Source organism: Mixophyes fleayi, chromosome 5 (assembly GCF_038048845.1).
Source record: "Mixophyes fleayi isolate aMixFle1 chromosome 5, aMixFle1.hap1, whole genome shotgun sequence".
In the NCBI taxonomy this organism is placed as follows: domain Eukaryota; kingdom Metazoa; phylum Chordata; class Amphibia; order Anura; family Limnodynastidae; genus Mixophyes; species Mixophyes fleayi.
This window is the reverse complement of record NC_134406.1, coordinates 77,400,283-77,417,153: the sequence shown is the minus strand read 5'-3', so window position 1 is coordinate 77,417,153 and position 16,871 is coordinate 77,400,283. Positions and strand designations below refer to the sequence as shown.

The 16,871-nt window shown below is 39.7% G+C and overlaps 1 protein-coding gene across 1 annotated transcript in view; it reads right to left on the bottom strand.

The window, feature by feature from the left end:
- Positions 1-16,871, bottom strand: part of SH3BP5 (SH3 domain binding protein 5) — a 54,240-nt gene that overhangs the window by 5,526 nt on the left and 31,843 nt on the right. The window contains exons 4-7 of the mRNA XM_075212425.1: positions 13,624-13,788; positions 12,191-12,321; positions 1,866-1,908; positions 295-511 (exon numbers count right to left, since the gene is read on the bottom strand). Coding sequence (XP_075068526.1) covers positions 295-511; positions 1,866-1,908; positions 12,191-12,321; positions 13,624-13,788 — 556 coding nt within the window. The remainder of the gene's footprint in view (positions 1-294; positions 512-1,865; positions 1,909-12,190; positions 12,322-13,623; positions 13,789-16,871) is intronic.

Here is a 16,871-nt window from a genome sequence, read left to right as displayed (position 1 = left end):
ACTTAACTAGAAATGAGGCTGCAAGTTTATTATTTTTATCGGGATGCAAAAAACAAACGTTATTTTGTTTTTTTTAAGATGGCACCTGACATTTGTTTAGAGGAATGAAAATTTATATTATGCTGGTTTTAGCAGAAAATCTACTAGTGTGGTTTCTGTTGAATCCTAGGCTGTATATAATTGCTTATGTCCTATTTTTTTTTTCTCAGAGCTCTCAGTTTCTCTTAAACAGATACAAGATTGTAAATGCAAAATTCTTTAAAAGCTTCCTTATGCAAAGCAGCATGGACTTACTGGAAATTGTGTCTGATTCCAGCTTACATGCAGAAAGATCTTCCACAGAATTATTGCCTTCAGAGCCCACCCCACGTCCCCTGGGGCCCATCGCTGAGGAACGCCTTCTCTCATGAATTTCATCGGATATCATCTCGAGATTCTTCAGGGCAGTCTTGTACTCTCCCTTTGCCAGAGAAAGCTTAGCCTGAAGTTCATCCACAGTTTTCTTCAGTTGCTGATAAGTAAAACAAACATTGTTCAGCATTTCTACCACAATTCACTAGGATAAGTAGCTTATTTCACACAACAGACAGTGTGGAACAAATGTGATGATTCTGGAGTTACTATCACGACACCCATCCTACATAGACTCAGCGTAAAACTTGGGCATATAGAAACATCTGCTGATTAGAAAATAATATTTTATCTGTAGCTTAAACATTTTCAAAATAAAGGGAAGCATACAATATAGATATGATTGTGGACTGTTTTAGGTCTATAGCTTCTTGCTTTTATATGGTCACTGAACTGCTCAGTAGCTTCCCAAATCCTCCTATTTTACAATATTCTGTGCATGATTTCCATTAAAATGCACATGTGAAAATATATCAGTATACCCCTACAGGTGGTGAGTAATGCCATCATTTATATTTTATCAGGGTAACATCACTACTCTCCTTATATAACTTTGGAGATTAGTAACGCTTATTTTGAAAGTTTAGTGAAAAGAAATGCCTAGCCAACAGTAAAGGTATAACCCACTTTGGTATAATGATCACCTCATACAAGCAACTTGCTTTATTCAAATTTAACCTTATGTATTATATGGAATAACGTAACGCAACTATAAAATAAAGATGATATATGAAGTAACATTGGAAATCTGTGAACTGAATAAAAAAGCATAACAAAAGCTTATACCCAACTAAAAAGCATGCTGAATATTCTACCCTCTAGAGTAAGCAAACATTGCTTAGGATGATGGTGCTTCTGTATCTTGCATCAGTGTACTGTAGTTCAAAGATAGAGCTTGTGGTGTCTAAGTGAATGCTGTGCAGACTGATGGATTCAGACACAATGACACTGTCAACTGGATATTCCCATGTTTTCATTTGTTGGTTGATTCCCTGTTAAATAATGCCTACGTCAAGCTTCACTGCATCTACAGTGTGCCAAAATATGGCACACTATCCAACGTCACATATCTTGATTTTGAATTAATAAATTGTGGGTGATAATAAGCAATCAGTAAAAATGTGCAACAAAAATCCAAGAGGGAGTTCAAAAGGAACAGTAGAAAAACAAGTTTAAGAAACAAGAAAGTCAATGAAGAAGTTACCCAACTCCACCAAGTAACAATATTTACAAACAGGAATGCAGAGAGTCATCTGTTGCAATATATGTAATTTTTAACTATGTGAAATATACCTAGACAGTGTGGGTTCTTAATGTTACTACATTTCAACTTAAAAACATACATTTGGTTTTATTCGTTTTAGCTTTTAGTTGGTCTACATTTAGAAGCTATTGCATTTATTTTTGTTAACATGGTTTACAATAAATGTAATCACATTTCATTTTGTACAAACCTCAAGCTGCAGGTAATACTTTCCTTTCATTTCAAAATAGGGCCTAGACAGAAAGAAAAGACAAAAAAAGTATACGTTATCCAATGACAGACATTGAGAAAAAGGCAAAAAGTAATAACAGGGGGCAATAATATAAGCTGCTCAATCCATTTATCTCCAACATAATATTAAACCACAGGAAGAGAATGAGTCATCCAGGAAGATGTCATAACCAGGTAATGAGAGCTGTCATATGTCATACATATTCACTAGGCAATGCTACATAAAGTCTGAGAGGCTGAACTACCATAAGAACAAAAGCTATTTAATGCAGACCATCCAAAATTTGGATATCCAGCATTGGAAAAGGTAGCATGGCCATGCCTCGATGGGGACATGGCCACACCCCATGGATGTGCCCATCACTTTTGAAGTGCTATGCTGTCCAGTACTCTCCTCCCCTCCAAACACCAATCATTGTCATGCACATTAATGCGCAGAGCAGCAGTGAATTAAACATGCCTCCCAAACGCCACACCTGCGGGCCAAAGCTGTCCTGATCAGGAGTGCAGGACAGAGTCCTCAAATCGGGGCGTGCACTACAGAAAGAACATACCCAAGCAGTCTATATTAAGCTTGCCCCTTGTGACAGAAGCATTTTCTAGTTACTAAGTGTTGGAAGCAGCCAAGAGAGGTACAAATTTCAACCTACAATTCAATTAAACTGGAGCTCTGGGAACGGACATCAAGTGATCCTATCAGAAAAAGGTAAGTGAACCACAGTATATATTGCTGCTGGTCAATCCAATAGTATTAATTTGTTCTTGAGTGGGATGCACACCTAGTTGTGACTGGAAAACATATATAAATGCAAAATTCAACCACGTATAATCTAGGAACATATTCGCACTATTACACTTATCTATCAATACGAAAAACATGCCTGTCGTTTTAACTACAAATAGTGACTTAATTTACGATTTCAATTAAGCAACTCTATTTTCTATATGGATGTATTGCGTTGTGAGTTGTAGTTGACTACTTTTTACGACGGCCACCCACTCAAATGGTATTGGCAAGGATGCGATTAGAAATTTGCTGGCCGCAGAGCAAAGGTTTCTAGGTAGGGAACACACTCCACTAAAAGGCAAAATGGGAAGGTCATCTGTCCATCAAGCTAAGCCTGAGGGAGGAGTCTCAAGTATAAAAACCTGTATTGTGCTGCCATAATTTGCGACTGAAGCCATGCAGTGGCCAGTGTCTAAACAGGAATATTATGTCTAGCCAGTGATAGGTTTCCTGGTGTCATCCTGATGAAAATGTATGCTGTTTTATTGTGACAGAACAATAAAAGCACTGTTTTCAGCAAGAAGTTATCCATGTGTGCATCAGCAGAAGGGTGCAGCGTCAATATATTTATTATATCTATTTACCAATAAAAATCTCTCTCATCCTCTCTCTATATATATCTTATCACTATCTACCTATCTGTCTACAGGGGCGCCGAGAGGGGGGCGGGTACAGAATTTAATTATTTTTCCCAGCGGGTGACACACGCAAGGGAGCACCTACGAAGGGGAGAGGGTGAGAGCAAGCCGCAAGCTGTCAGCAGCTCCCAGTCCCTGGACAGTGTGTGACATCCTACACTGTCTGAGGAACTCTACATAAAACGAGAGCTTCCCTGCTGTGGCAGTACCATAGAGAGAACATGCATCCTGAAACTTGGTCTTCAGCTTGCATTGGGTTGTCATACATGTTGCTGCATGCGAGTTTCCAGAGCATGGACATCAGACCAATGGAGCATTGCAGGAGGTAGCTGAAAAGCTTCTGACCTCTTTCACCAGGTAATGAGAGAACTCTCTCATTGCCTAGGGAAAGAGGCTGGAATCCTCCATAGAGAAAGAAAACTACTATTTGTTTGTAAACAACAACCATATAAGAACTACTGGATCGTTTCAAGATATGGAATTCATTGCCAGGGAAGGTTGTGATGGCAGATTCAATAGATATGTTTAAGAAAGGGTTAGACAAATTTTTAGTGGAAAGGTGTATCCAGGGATACGATCGTTAATTAAAATGAAGGATAGTACTGGATATAGGGTAAAAATAGGACTGCAATATTGAGTCTGGGGGGATTTTCACAATTGAAACAGATTGGCGGTTGCTTACTCTGGATTAATTTCAAATATAAGTGCAGGATCACAGGAGATCCAAAATAGGTTGAACTTGATGGACTGGTGTCTTTTTTCAACCTCATTAACTATGTTACCATGTTACTATGTTTTTATTTGATTCACTAAATAAGGATAATGCACTAACTCTGGTTTCCTTATTGATTGATCCATTTCTGGTCCCATATCATGAAGCCTGCTTTCAACATCTCAATCATTTATTGCTCTACCCCTCCCTTCTCTGGGGCCCACTGGCCTAAGTTGGCAGGTCTCGGAAACCTCAAATTATCAGCAATTACCGATGATGCCGGACATATAGGCATATGCATTGTGTTCAGGTGGGATGCACCGCAAAATATCCCCAGTACCCACGCAGTGTGTCCCTGAGTCTGTCCATTGCAAGAGTTTGTTCCCTGGATTGAAGTGCGGTACACATTATCTCTCACTGCCACCAGTGAACAGTGTCCCATGTTTCACTTTTTCTACACTATGACTGATGATTAAGGATAGGGGGGCCTGAAAAGTCCTCTAGCCCAATGTCCCATGATCGCTATCCACTGTCCTGACCATCATGACTGCCTATTCGACCACTCTCTCTGAACTTATCTACTACATTCTTTTCCATGTGCACACATGGACACTTAAATGGCCTTGACACCATCCTCACTTGAACTACTCCTCTCTCCAATTTCTACCCTGCCCTAATCTCATTATATAACACTAGTCATCTCAGTCTTAGACAAGTTAGCTCCAGCCACAACATTCCAAACAGACCCGCCACAAAAATTGCTCCTGTACTGCAAAACGCTAATTGTGAAAATCTTGTTCCAACGTAGACTTCCTCCATTAAAAATTCATCCCATCTTCTTACAATTCTGCCCTCTTTCTGACTAAGCAACATAGCTTAGACCACTAATGGCTACCCAATCTACCAACCCCAGTCACCGCTTTGCCAATGACAATTTTTTTCATTGTCCACCACCCTCCCCTTCTTCCTCACTGCTCAAGACTTCTCCACCTACTTTAAAATCAACAGCATCTATCAAGAAATCTCCTTTCACCAGACCCATTGCCCAAAAACCACCCACCCTGAGTTCTTTGTCTTCTGTTTCTGAAAGAAAAAGGTCTTCACAATTCTCTCTTCATCTTTCCCCTTGTGTCTGTTACCCTTCAACTCCTCCATACCATCCCCCCTAGACCTTGCTCAACTCTTCAACCTGTCCCTCTCCACTGTCACTTTCCCTTCCATTTTGTGACATGAACTCATCTCTCCTATCCTCAAGAAACCAACTTTACCTCTCGCTCCAGCTACCTTCCCATTTCTCTCCTCCCATTTGCTTCCAAACTACTTGAGAGACTGTGTACAACCACAAAACCCACTTTTGCTTCACTCATCTATGCAAACAACACACAGAAATTGAACACTTCTCCCCTTTTTTTACTCCTCCTCTGTAATCCCTTTCTCCAACTTCCTCTCTGTCAACTCCACCGGAATGTTCCAATGCTACCTAAAGCTCAAAACTGTACAAAACAGAGTACATCATCTTTTCCCCCTCCTAGTGTCATTACACCTCCTCTAGTCTCCCTCACAGCTGACAAAATCACTCTCCCCTGCTCCCAAACCACCTCACCTTGGTGTCATCCTTGACTCTGCCCTCAGTTTCACTTCCCACATCCAGTCCCTTGTACTCTCTTATCACCTCCTCACTTATGGAACTCCATACCCTATCTGATCTGACTCTCCCCCAAACTTCAATCCAAGCACTGTCTCAAAACCCTCAACTTCATTATTACCTTTTCACCCGATCGGATACTACTCACGCTGCATGTTCTACCATATCTAGTGTCACGTCCACCAGCTCCTATTGTCTCAGGATTGCCCTCTCCCTCTAGACCAACCTGTTGCTCTCCAGGTGTTGTGAAACTACAAGCCCCAGCATGCTTTGCCAGCAAATAGGAAGCTGATAGCAGGAAACGAATGCTGGGACTTGTAGTTTCACAACACCTGGAGAGCCATGGGTTGGCCAGGCCTGCTCTAGACTGTAAGCTCTCACAAGCAGGGTTCTCTCTATCCTTTGTCTCTCATCAGCACATCATTCGTAAGCCTCATCTATACTTGTTCTGTTTTATGGGCTATTCGTATGATTTGACTCGCTCTGCAGCCTTTTGTGTCGACTTATAAGTAAATGATTCATTTTAAACCAGGAGTGTTAGGAGGCATGCAACTATTACAAACCAGGAATGCCAGTTGCCAGTTTAGTAGACAGAACTAGTAACTTCTGGTCCTGTGGCAAGCATCATGCCAGATATATTTACAGTACACATGTAATTACGGGAAGAAGTGCAGAGACAACAACTCATGACGCTGTATCATCAATGTCCCCTGCATGGTTATGACTTTTCTCTATGTATGTTTTATCGGAAATCTGGAGTTGGACTACAATTCAATGAATGATCAAATGGATTATAAAAGGCTTCAGCAATCCATTCATTTGTTATTTTTAGAATGCTCTGCAATCTATAAATGTACTTAATACCCAAACACTCTTATATGTGACACAGAAACAGCATTTCCTAATATATTATTGGGTAACTTGTTGAACATTTTTGGTCTGAAAAAAACATAGCATCATTAACATTCTTGTACACAAAAGCAGTGTGGAAGACTAAAACCATAATAAATATAGAGGTAAGCTTTGTGTGGCATTGGCTCAACAAAAAATGGAGCCTGTGACAATCAAAAGACAAGGCCCTCAAATTGGATAATAAAAGTGAAAAGATTGTAATAAAATACACATAAAAGTAAAATGTAAAAAATAGACCTACTCTATACAAAGTGTAATGCAAAATATAGAGCAAGCAAAATATATATATTCATCCATAATATATACAAAATGTCAGAGCAGGGCTCATCCGATGGGCTGGTCTGCCTCTGCAAATTAGAAAAACACATTGGCGCAATGCTTGACCTTCCATTGAAAAGCCATGTGCTGTAATAGCAATATGTGCTATGTGCAAAGTGAAAACTAATGAAGTGCACCACATGGCATAATGATTCATGGGGTTTAAGAGCTTGGACCTTACTTGCTTTGTATATTCAGGGGTGATTCAAAGACAAACATGCATGATGGGAAAATTAATCTCAATGTCTGTCACTGCTGCGTCACTTATCTGTTTGGACTCCTAATTATCCCATGTGTTCAAGAGAAACAGCTGGCACTGTGACAAGTCATACAGTAGCATATACTGGGACTTTTATATATTTAGGATTACAGCAACACAAACAATAGTTTAGTAAACAGTGTAACATGTACAAGTCATGATACGAACACTAGATAAATGACTGATAGAGTCACAAGTCTTCAAGATAAAAATTTCTAGATGAGGAAACTCTAGATCTACAGATATTAAGACAAAAAAAAACCAAACACACTGATGATGTACTATAACTCCTATCATACTAATCCAGCCATAGGAAGCTCCATATACGTATCTCCAAAATGAGGAGAGATTGCAATGTCGGAAAAAGCCTCTGCAGGGGTGGAAACTCTGCCCCATAACAGTTTGTCAGGGGCCCGGTGATGAAAAGAGCAGAGAGGGAGCCTCTTCTGAGCATGGCACTTGTGGCTCTTAAAAGAGCACTCTGGGGTTGATGTGGGACATTTTCCACTGGGGACTGCATTCTGAAAGCACAGAATTATAACATACACCATCCAAGGATTCAGCAATACATAACAATTGTAAGTCTAAACTAACAGCAAGATGGCCAATATTCACATCAAGACAGCACAAATAACTATGATTTCCTGGCAAAAACAAGGTACTATAAATAGTGAATACATGTGGAGACTGAAGTACTCTAAGCCTAGGGAATTATTACCACACAAACAAGTACCTAATTATAGCCTATAAATAGGAAAACCCCAATGCTGAACTTAATATGTAGGAGCCATATTTTCATTTAATCTGTCCATTTTCCAATGACATCATGTGTGCCATAAAACTACACATCGCCCACATAATGAATTGAATGATAGACTGTAGTGCTAAATATAATATTCAAAAGGGCCAATTAATTTTGGCTGCATTCTAGGAATAACGCAGCCTGCGCACTATTACTGTCAGTACGGTAAAAGTGCGTAGTATTACAGTTAAAATTACCATACTACCGCTGATTTTTGCTCGCATCTCTCGGGTCGCGAGTAAATATTCAGGTTAAAATGACAGTATTAAAAGGTAATAATACGAACGCCACAATAATCCTAGACTAATGTGGCCGAATTGAATCTGCCCCAAAGAGTAAATTAAAATTTTTATATGGTTTAAAAGCTTTACCCAGATGTTAAAAATCAAAACAACACTTTCTTTGCAATATACTCAACAACTTTTATTAGAAATTGGTGTAAAAGTAATGTACTTCAATAGAGTAAAACCAAGGTAGTCTCATTCATTGTTCTTGGTTATTATAAAACAAAAAAGATATTTCTTCAGAGTATGGTAAGGGATAGTTTTAGGTTTGTTCACAAAGGAAATAATCACCTTTTATGCTTACTTTATCTGTTCTTTGTACCTGTGAATAACAGTTTGTTTAAACAATATAATCCCAGTCAATTCATTAGCACTGTACTCACATACACACTTTATGGTTATTGCCAGAGTCAATACAGCACTATGTGAAGTGCACTATATGGACAAAGTATTTGGAGACACCTGTTAATTATTGAATTGAGGCATTTCAATGAGACCCGTTGCCAGAGGTGTATAAAATCAACGACCTAGCCGTGCAGTCTCCATTTGCAAACATGCGTGATACAAAATGAGTCATTCTGAAGAGCTCAATGACTTCAAGCGTAGTACTGTGATAGGATGCCACCTTTGCAATAAGACAGTTCGTGAAATTTCATTCCTGATGGATATTCCACACTCAACTGTAAGTGGTATTATTAAAAAGTTAAAGTGTTTAAGAACAGCAGCAACTCATCCACGAAGCTGAAGACCACGTAAAATCACAGAGCGGGGTCAACGACTGTTGAGGCACATGATGCGTAAAAGTTCCCAACGCTCTGCTGACTCCATAGCTGAAGAGTTTGAAACTTACACTGACATTAATGTAAGCACAAAAACTGTGCGGTGGGAGCTTAATGGAATGGGTTTCCATGGCCGAGCAGCTGCATGCAAGCCTCACATCACCAAGACAAATGCCAAGCGACAGATGGAGTGGTGTAAAGCACACAGACACTGAACTGTGGAGCAGTGGAAATGTGTTCTGCGGAGTGACGAATCACACTTCTCTGTTTGGTAGTCAGATGGAGTCTGGGTTTGGCGGATGCCAGGAAAATGTTACCTGCCTGACTACATTATGCCAATTGTGAAGTTTGGCAGAGGATAATAGTATTTTTCATGGTTTGGGCTAGGCCCCTTATCTCCAATGAAGAGCAATCTTAATGCTTCAGCATACCAAGTCATTTTGGACAATGCTATGCTTCCAACTTTGTGGCAACAGTTTGGGGAAGGCCCTTTTCTATTCCAACATGACTGTGCCCCAGTGCACAAAGCAAGGAGTACAAAGACATGGTTTGATGAGTTTGGTGTGGAAGAACTTGACTGGCACGCACAGAGCTCTGACCTCAACCCCATCGAACATCTTTGGGATGAACTGGAACAGAGAATGCGAGACAGGCCTTCTCGTCCAACATCAGTGTCTGACCTCATAAATGTTCTACAGAACGAATGGGCACAAATTCCTGCAGAAATGCTCTAACATCTTGTGGAAGCTGTTATCACTGCAAAAAGGGGACCAACTCCATAACTATAATATAAATGCTTAGTGGCGTGTGTTAGTCTGTCTGTGTGTGTGTGGAAAAAATAAAACCAAGCTGCAGTGCCACCTGCTGGGCGGAGTTATACACTGACCTACTAAATTCTTAGTGTGTGTGGAAAAAAAATTTCAGAAAGGGCTGAAATTTGGTATACTAAGATGTTTTTAATTTGTTAATTTAATTTGTTAATTGTTAAAAGTGTTTATAAAGATTTTTTAAAAAAAAATATATATATTTCTTGAAGGAGAAGTGACAGTTGGGAGTGGTTGGTGGTTGCCGGGGGTGACAGTCGGGAGTGGTTGGTGGTTGAGGCCTGGGCTATGGCCCAAATGCATGACAAAAACCTTTTTAACACCTTAAGTAGCTTGATTTGACTAGAATGCATGAGTATCATGCACGGGTTAACTTGTTAAAGTATATGTATTTAAATACAATGTCATTGAGGCTCACATCCTGTCCACTTCCTAGTGAAGTGGACAGGATTTGAGCCTCAATTATACAATTCGGGGTTATCACATCATTTGTGACAAAATTTTGACTAGGGGGCCCATCCTTACCGGGCCCCTTGAGTTTAGCTGCTATTTTAAAGATGCCTTGCAATGCGGTGGCTTCAAGTCACTATTGGGCTTGGTTACCGCATCACTGCACAACACGCTCCCAGTCTATCAGTGTCTGGAAGCCACCGCATCACACAACATGCAAGTTAATTGAGAAAGAGGGTTTGTAGAGGTCCGGGGAAGGGGAGCATTTGTGCTTTTTAAAAATTACTACTTGTTTGGCCCTTGTGATGCGGCGGTTCCCAGCCATAGATAGGCCAGGAGCACAGCGCACGGCGACCTTACAGCGTCAGAAGGTCATAAAGGGGCACGCGGGGAGGTCAGAAGGGCATAAAGGGGCACGTGGGGAGGTCAGAAGGGCATAAAGGGGCACGCGGGGAGGTCAGAAGGGCATAAAGGGGCACGCGGGGAGGTCAGAAGGGCATAAAGGGGCACGCAGGGAGGTCAGAAGGGCATAAAGGGGCACGCAGGGAGGTCAGAAGGGCATAAAGGGGCACGCGGGGAGGTCAGAAGGGCATAAAGGGGCACGCGGGGAGGTCAGAAGGGCATAAAGGGGCACGCGGGGAGGTCAGAAGGGCATGTGGGGCAGTTTTATAGTACATATGGGAGTCTGAGTGCATGTGAGCTATTTTGGAACAAGTGGAGGTCTAGCGTGGACATTTTCGGTTGAGTGAAGTGGGTGTCTTTAGGCTATTTTTTCAATCTCAAAATTAAGGGTAATATTCAGCCCTTCAAACAGGCCCCAACATGCCAGGATCCAGATAAGAAACCAGCAGCAGGTTGTTAAAGCTGCAGTAACAGGTAGGAGAGAACAACACAGCAGCCTTTTCCTTTAGCCCTTCTAATTTTGTCTCCTAACCTCTTGCTCTCTCTTTCTGCTCTTTTTGTTCCCTATCCCTTGCTATTCTGTTTCTCACTTTCCTTTATGTCCTATCCATATATACCTTCCATTTACTTTCCTCCTCCCTGCCTCTTCCTCATCCTCGCCAATTTTACTCTCTATCCACAGACTTTCATGACAGTGAAAAGCTGATTGAGACACAAAGACCATAACTAACATCCTATTACATACTGTACCTTGCTTCTAAGTACTCAATGCTACTCCACAACTTCCATTTGTTTAGCTGGCGACGCACACTGAAATATCGCCATTGATATTGGCAATGGCAAATTGCCATGTTATTGCTGCAAGTGTAAAGCCAGGAGTGAGAGACAGAATGATTCAGCGTAAACAAAAGGATGATTTCTAGGCATGCATATGAATCCAGTTGGCAGGTGCATACTGTCGTCTTGCGTGTGCTGTTCATCTGCCTACACTAACTAACCCCCTGTGATCAGCCCAAACGTATGTAGCCAAAACGGAAACTAATCCGAATTCTCGGCACTGGGACAAAAGATACAGTATCAGCCTATGTGTGGCCAGCAATAAAAACCAACAACAATTCTAATGAACTCATCTAATTAGAAAACTTTATTCTACTCAGATTAAAATACAGTCTTCTCAACATCAGGCAAAAAAACAAAACCATACATTATATTTCTTCGAATAAGCTCGTAATATACAGTCTAGTGTCAAATTCTTTTATTAAAGGCACAGCACTACTTCAAACTACTTCAACCTCAAAAACTGGACTCACTGCATCCATTGCTAACAGAATCATTTTACTCTCTTTGACCTTTTAGTTTCTTATGACACCTTAATTATGCACAGCTTGTGTGCCAAAAACAGAATACACATTATGCACAATTCTAAGAATGCTATGGAAGTTGTAGGCATCATTTTTTGTCTTAATACTTACTTTGATTTGTTGATGCTCCTCTTTAATTTCTTCTCTAGTTGCTTCATTCTACCCATGGCAGCATTATATTTAGCAGCGGTTTCCTTGTGTACTAGCTCACTGCGCGTCTTCTTCTGCTCCTCTTCCATGACCTTGAAAAGTAAGATATATATTAGAAACAATGACTTCCTATCGCCTTTAAATGTAATTTAGCTTTACAGAACTGCCTGTTGCAGGAAGTCCATTTTTCTTCTCTGCGTTACTGGTCACTATTATGTGTATATCTAGTACAGAATTGGGAATTAGGGCAGCATAATTACATGCATTAGCTTTATTGTTTTAAATGAGATTATATATATATATATATATATATATATATATATATATATATATATATATATATATATATATATTATATATTATATATATTATATATATATAACCACTGTGAACTAGACGATCACTGAAATGTATTTCAAACTTCTGACTCATAAGTTCTGGATCTAAAAGCTAGGACTACAAGGCAAACACCCTCTTTACCCAGTGCTAAAACTGGTTCTTTACAGAGGAGGAAATCAGGGTACTGAACAATACCGTATATTAAAGCTTGGGTATGCACAGTAATTTTGTTCCATGGCTCATTTTGACAAATACCAATATCAAGTTCTAACTTGTGCTGTAAAAGGGCAAATGGAAGATACAAATATGTATAAAAATAAACAACTGTGGAAGTAACCCAATATTAGACTGCTCACTATACAACAGGCGTTGCATCTCTCCTTATATTTTAGTTGTATGTCAATACTTCTCATTGTATTGCAGTGCTCTTGTTGGGTGATGCAAAATGTGTTTGCTATGTATACATTCCACATGTCTAACTCATACTTTCTATCTAATCCTCTTTCGTGGCCCCATATTATTCAGTCCCTCTTCCCTTCCAATTATATTTTGTGGGATGTATAGCTCTCTATGGATAAACCCCATTTATGCTCATTAGAGTTATGTCATGGCCAGCTGTGTCACACAGATTGGTCCATTGAAGCAATGAGTTAATAAGGGCTGGATTAACGGAGGGCACACAGCACTGTGCCCTGTGCCCCCCTCTCTCAGGGGGCCCCTGGCCAGGGGCAGGATTTTTAAATTATTTTTTTTTTTGTCCAGAGCACACCCGCGAATGAGGGGGGGGGGGCGAGCTGACAGCTGTCAGCAGCTCCCAGTCCTTGGACAGTGTGGGATATCACACACTGACACTTATAAATATTTGATATAAGCAACCATGAAAATGTCAAGAAGAGTTTTAAACAATGCACACTATAAAACAAAATAAGAAATTTTTCAGCATAAGATCTTTCTAGTTTATGACCACTAATCAGTGGCCCAATACTTAAACCTCATGGTCCATAGAAAGGGACACAGATTTCTTAGAATGTGAAATGAATATTTCTATGACTTACTCGCTGTGTGGCATGGTTCAGCATCTCCTGCCAAGCGGAATCAAACTGGCGCTTGTCATCCTCTAGCAACCGCTGCTCTGCCAGGGATATGGTTTCCTTTGCCGCACGAAGAACCTCTGTGGCACGTTGGAAATCTTGCGTGGCTTTCTGTGCTTCTAGTTGAGCCTGCATGAAGGATTATTTAGAAGTCAACACAGGAACATTCAACACTTCTATTTTTAAGACACAAACATGAACCATCATTATCTTGGGGTAACAATGTTTCCAACATCATGTCATGTAATGAATACATCTTATACATATGTATGCTTTTCCTAAATGTATCTTAAGACATGATGCGTTTCCTCTTGGTGTTAGCCAGGTGAAGTCAGATAGCAGGAGTTTTTTTCATCCTAATCTGCTGTATGTCAGGTTCCTTTTGATTAAAAAGATTATCCCATTGTACAAACAATAATAATAATAAAAACAACCTTGCACTAGTAATAACCCAAGTGTTTTGCTCATATTTAAAAGGTGTAATATTATTAGGGCTTAAATTATTTGTCTTTCAGAGACCACATCTTAGCTAGAGGCATTCTTGAGTAATAGGTCATAAATATTATTATATAGTCACTGCGGATTACAATGGATATATAATATTAAGACTAATGGGAATGGCTCAGACGGGTTACTCACAATGCCATTAAAACACTGAAATTAACAAAAATTAAATGGCAATGTTACCACATTTCACAAATTTAAAAGAGGACTTTAAAGGAATAATAGCCAATGTAATTTTGCTCTTCATCCATAGTAATTTTTAGATAATTTTAGTGCCCTTTCATTGCAAAACATCAAGTGTGACAACCATATCATTATCTATGTAATGACTGCTATTATACAACAAAATAAGGGTTTTAAAAAGACCGGAGCAGTTTCTTGAGGTTGCCTTAGACCATTACACTGTTTGATTACACATGATAGTAAGAGGGCAGTGAACCAAACCAGACAGAGCGATTCATGTCACTTCACATAGACATCAATGCAAAAGAAATACGCTCCAGGATGTAACCTATACAAAACATCTATACAGGCAGACATAACAAGCAATGAATGGGTGCTTATGGGTACTGGATGGTATCTCAGGTCATTTGGAATAAAAGTGCATTGCTACAATAAATATGCTCCCTTTAGAACTGCAATTATGTGTGTGATTCATTAATTTCATATTTGTTTATTTTTAAATCGGTATCCATCACATGCAAATGCTTTTCGAAAACTTTTCCAGGCTCTCTCCTCAGGCAGCCAATCAGAGGTTACCTACCTCCCGTGTGATCAATAGTATTTCTCCATGAAGTGCTAGCTTGATGCATTCGCACAGATACAGATATGGTGGCGTCTTCTCAATCACTGACTATTATTCATCTATGAATTAACCTGCTTACATTGTATCATTATTATTGTCGTCAATTTGTAAGGCACCACACCATAGTGCTCTGCAGTGCTAGACCGAGGAAAAATAAGGCATGCTTAAAGCGGGAGACATACAAGGTTGATAAAGAAACTGAAAGAGTTGGTCACCTCTAGTAGGAAAAATGCATCACCGAGACAAGAGGCTCAGAGTGGAGACTCGGGCAGTCCGACGGTGTGCAAGCATAAGTAATATAGACGGGAGTAGTGTTGGATATAATAAAAAGGCTTCCGAGCGCAATTTTGGGTGTGAAGTTTGTTTTTGCATGTGTAGGTCACTGAGTGAAACAAAGTAACTAGGTGCAGACTAAAAAAAGATTAGTGAGGGACAAATAATGATAGGGAGGAAAAAACAGTAAGGAAGAAGAAAAGATAAGGTACATGATGGAATGTTGTGGATTATTGAGTGAGTGTGAAGGTTCCAAGTAGAGCAGGTCAATGGGGGCTTCATTGCCACCCACCTGGCTGAAGTAATGGAGTAGACAGTGTCAGTCGTTCAGACACAGAGTTGGGTCCAGCAATGACAACAGCAATGAGTCATTGGGTCCAACAGCTGACATGGTGCTCCAGTAGAGCCTTTAAACCACAAAGGTTCCCACACCTGTTTCCAGAAGAATTTTCTAGCACACTGACTGCAGCTTCAGAAATCAAGTAGTACCTATTCTGTTATCCTAAGTGTATATGCATTTTCTTTTTAGAATTTTGCAGGGGAAGCCTTAATATAGCCTCCACTTAAAGACTTAAAACAATACAAGCTCCTATCAATGAATGTTTTAATACCTAAGCAAGTATGACCTATAGTATTTCCCTCTACAATTATGGTATTTCCCTCTACTTGATTGTTCAGAGAAGCCAGATGTCAGTGACATCATTAGTTGTTGTGAGGAGGATGTGGATCACAATAGGTGGGAAAGGACAGTTAAAATAACAAAATGGATTCTCAGCTGACCCATGAAAATGAGAACCTTGAACAGGAAGTGACATGCACAATGATCACAAATTATGACAGAACAGCCCTTTTGCTGTGCTGTTCCAGTAGCTCTCAGCACAATGAACAGTAATTACTGAAGTCACATACAATGTGAAATAATGCCAACATAATTAATTTACTTGCACAAAGAAAATCAACCAACATATTGTTACTTTCTGGCATCCACATTTAAAAACCATTTGTGTTATAAGCTTATATAGGTTACTTTTCATTCTATCAATCTTGAAAGGAAATTTCACATAGGACTTACAAATGCTGTTTAAGAATGTTTTGTTTGTTCAGCCACCCCTAAAATCAATTCTCATTTGTTGATTTAAACCCTTATTTCAGTATTGTGCAGTAGCCTAAAAACCAACATACCATGTAAAGAAAGCTTAGGCAACCTATGTCTCTCTAGTGGGTGTGGTACTACAAATCACAGCATGCTCTGCTGGTGTACTGGTACTGCAATGGTCGGAGTGTCAAAAGTTGCCTACCCCTGATGTACAATAATAGCAGAGACAACAATCTGCCCCGGACTGAATAACTTGGGCTAAATTAATGGATAGAAAAGCATTTATATCTATTAATTCATTGAGCCTAGGTTAATTCAGTCACAAAATTAGTGCTAAACTCAGAAGGTAATAAATATTTCCCAGACTAAGTAAATCAGGTTAAGGTCTCTGGTTAAAAATTTCAAATCCGTCCCATACATTGTCTCTCAATGATAGGGTTGTTTTTAGGGGCTGGATCATTAAATCCAAGAATTACTGTATTACCACAAAACAGACAACTGTTTATGAGGTTTTTTTTTAATATTTGAACACAT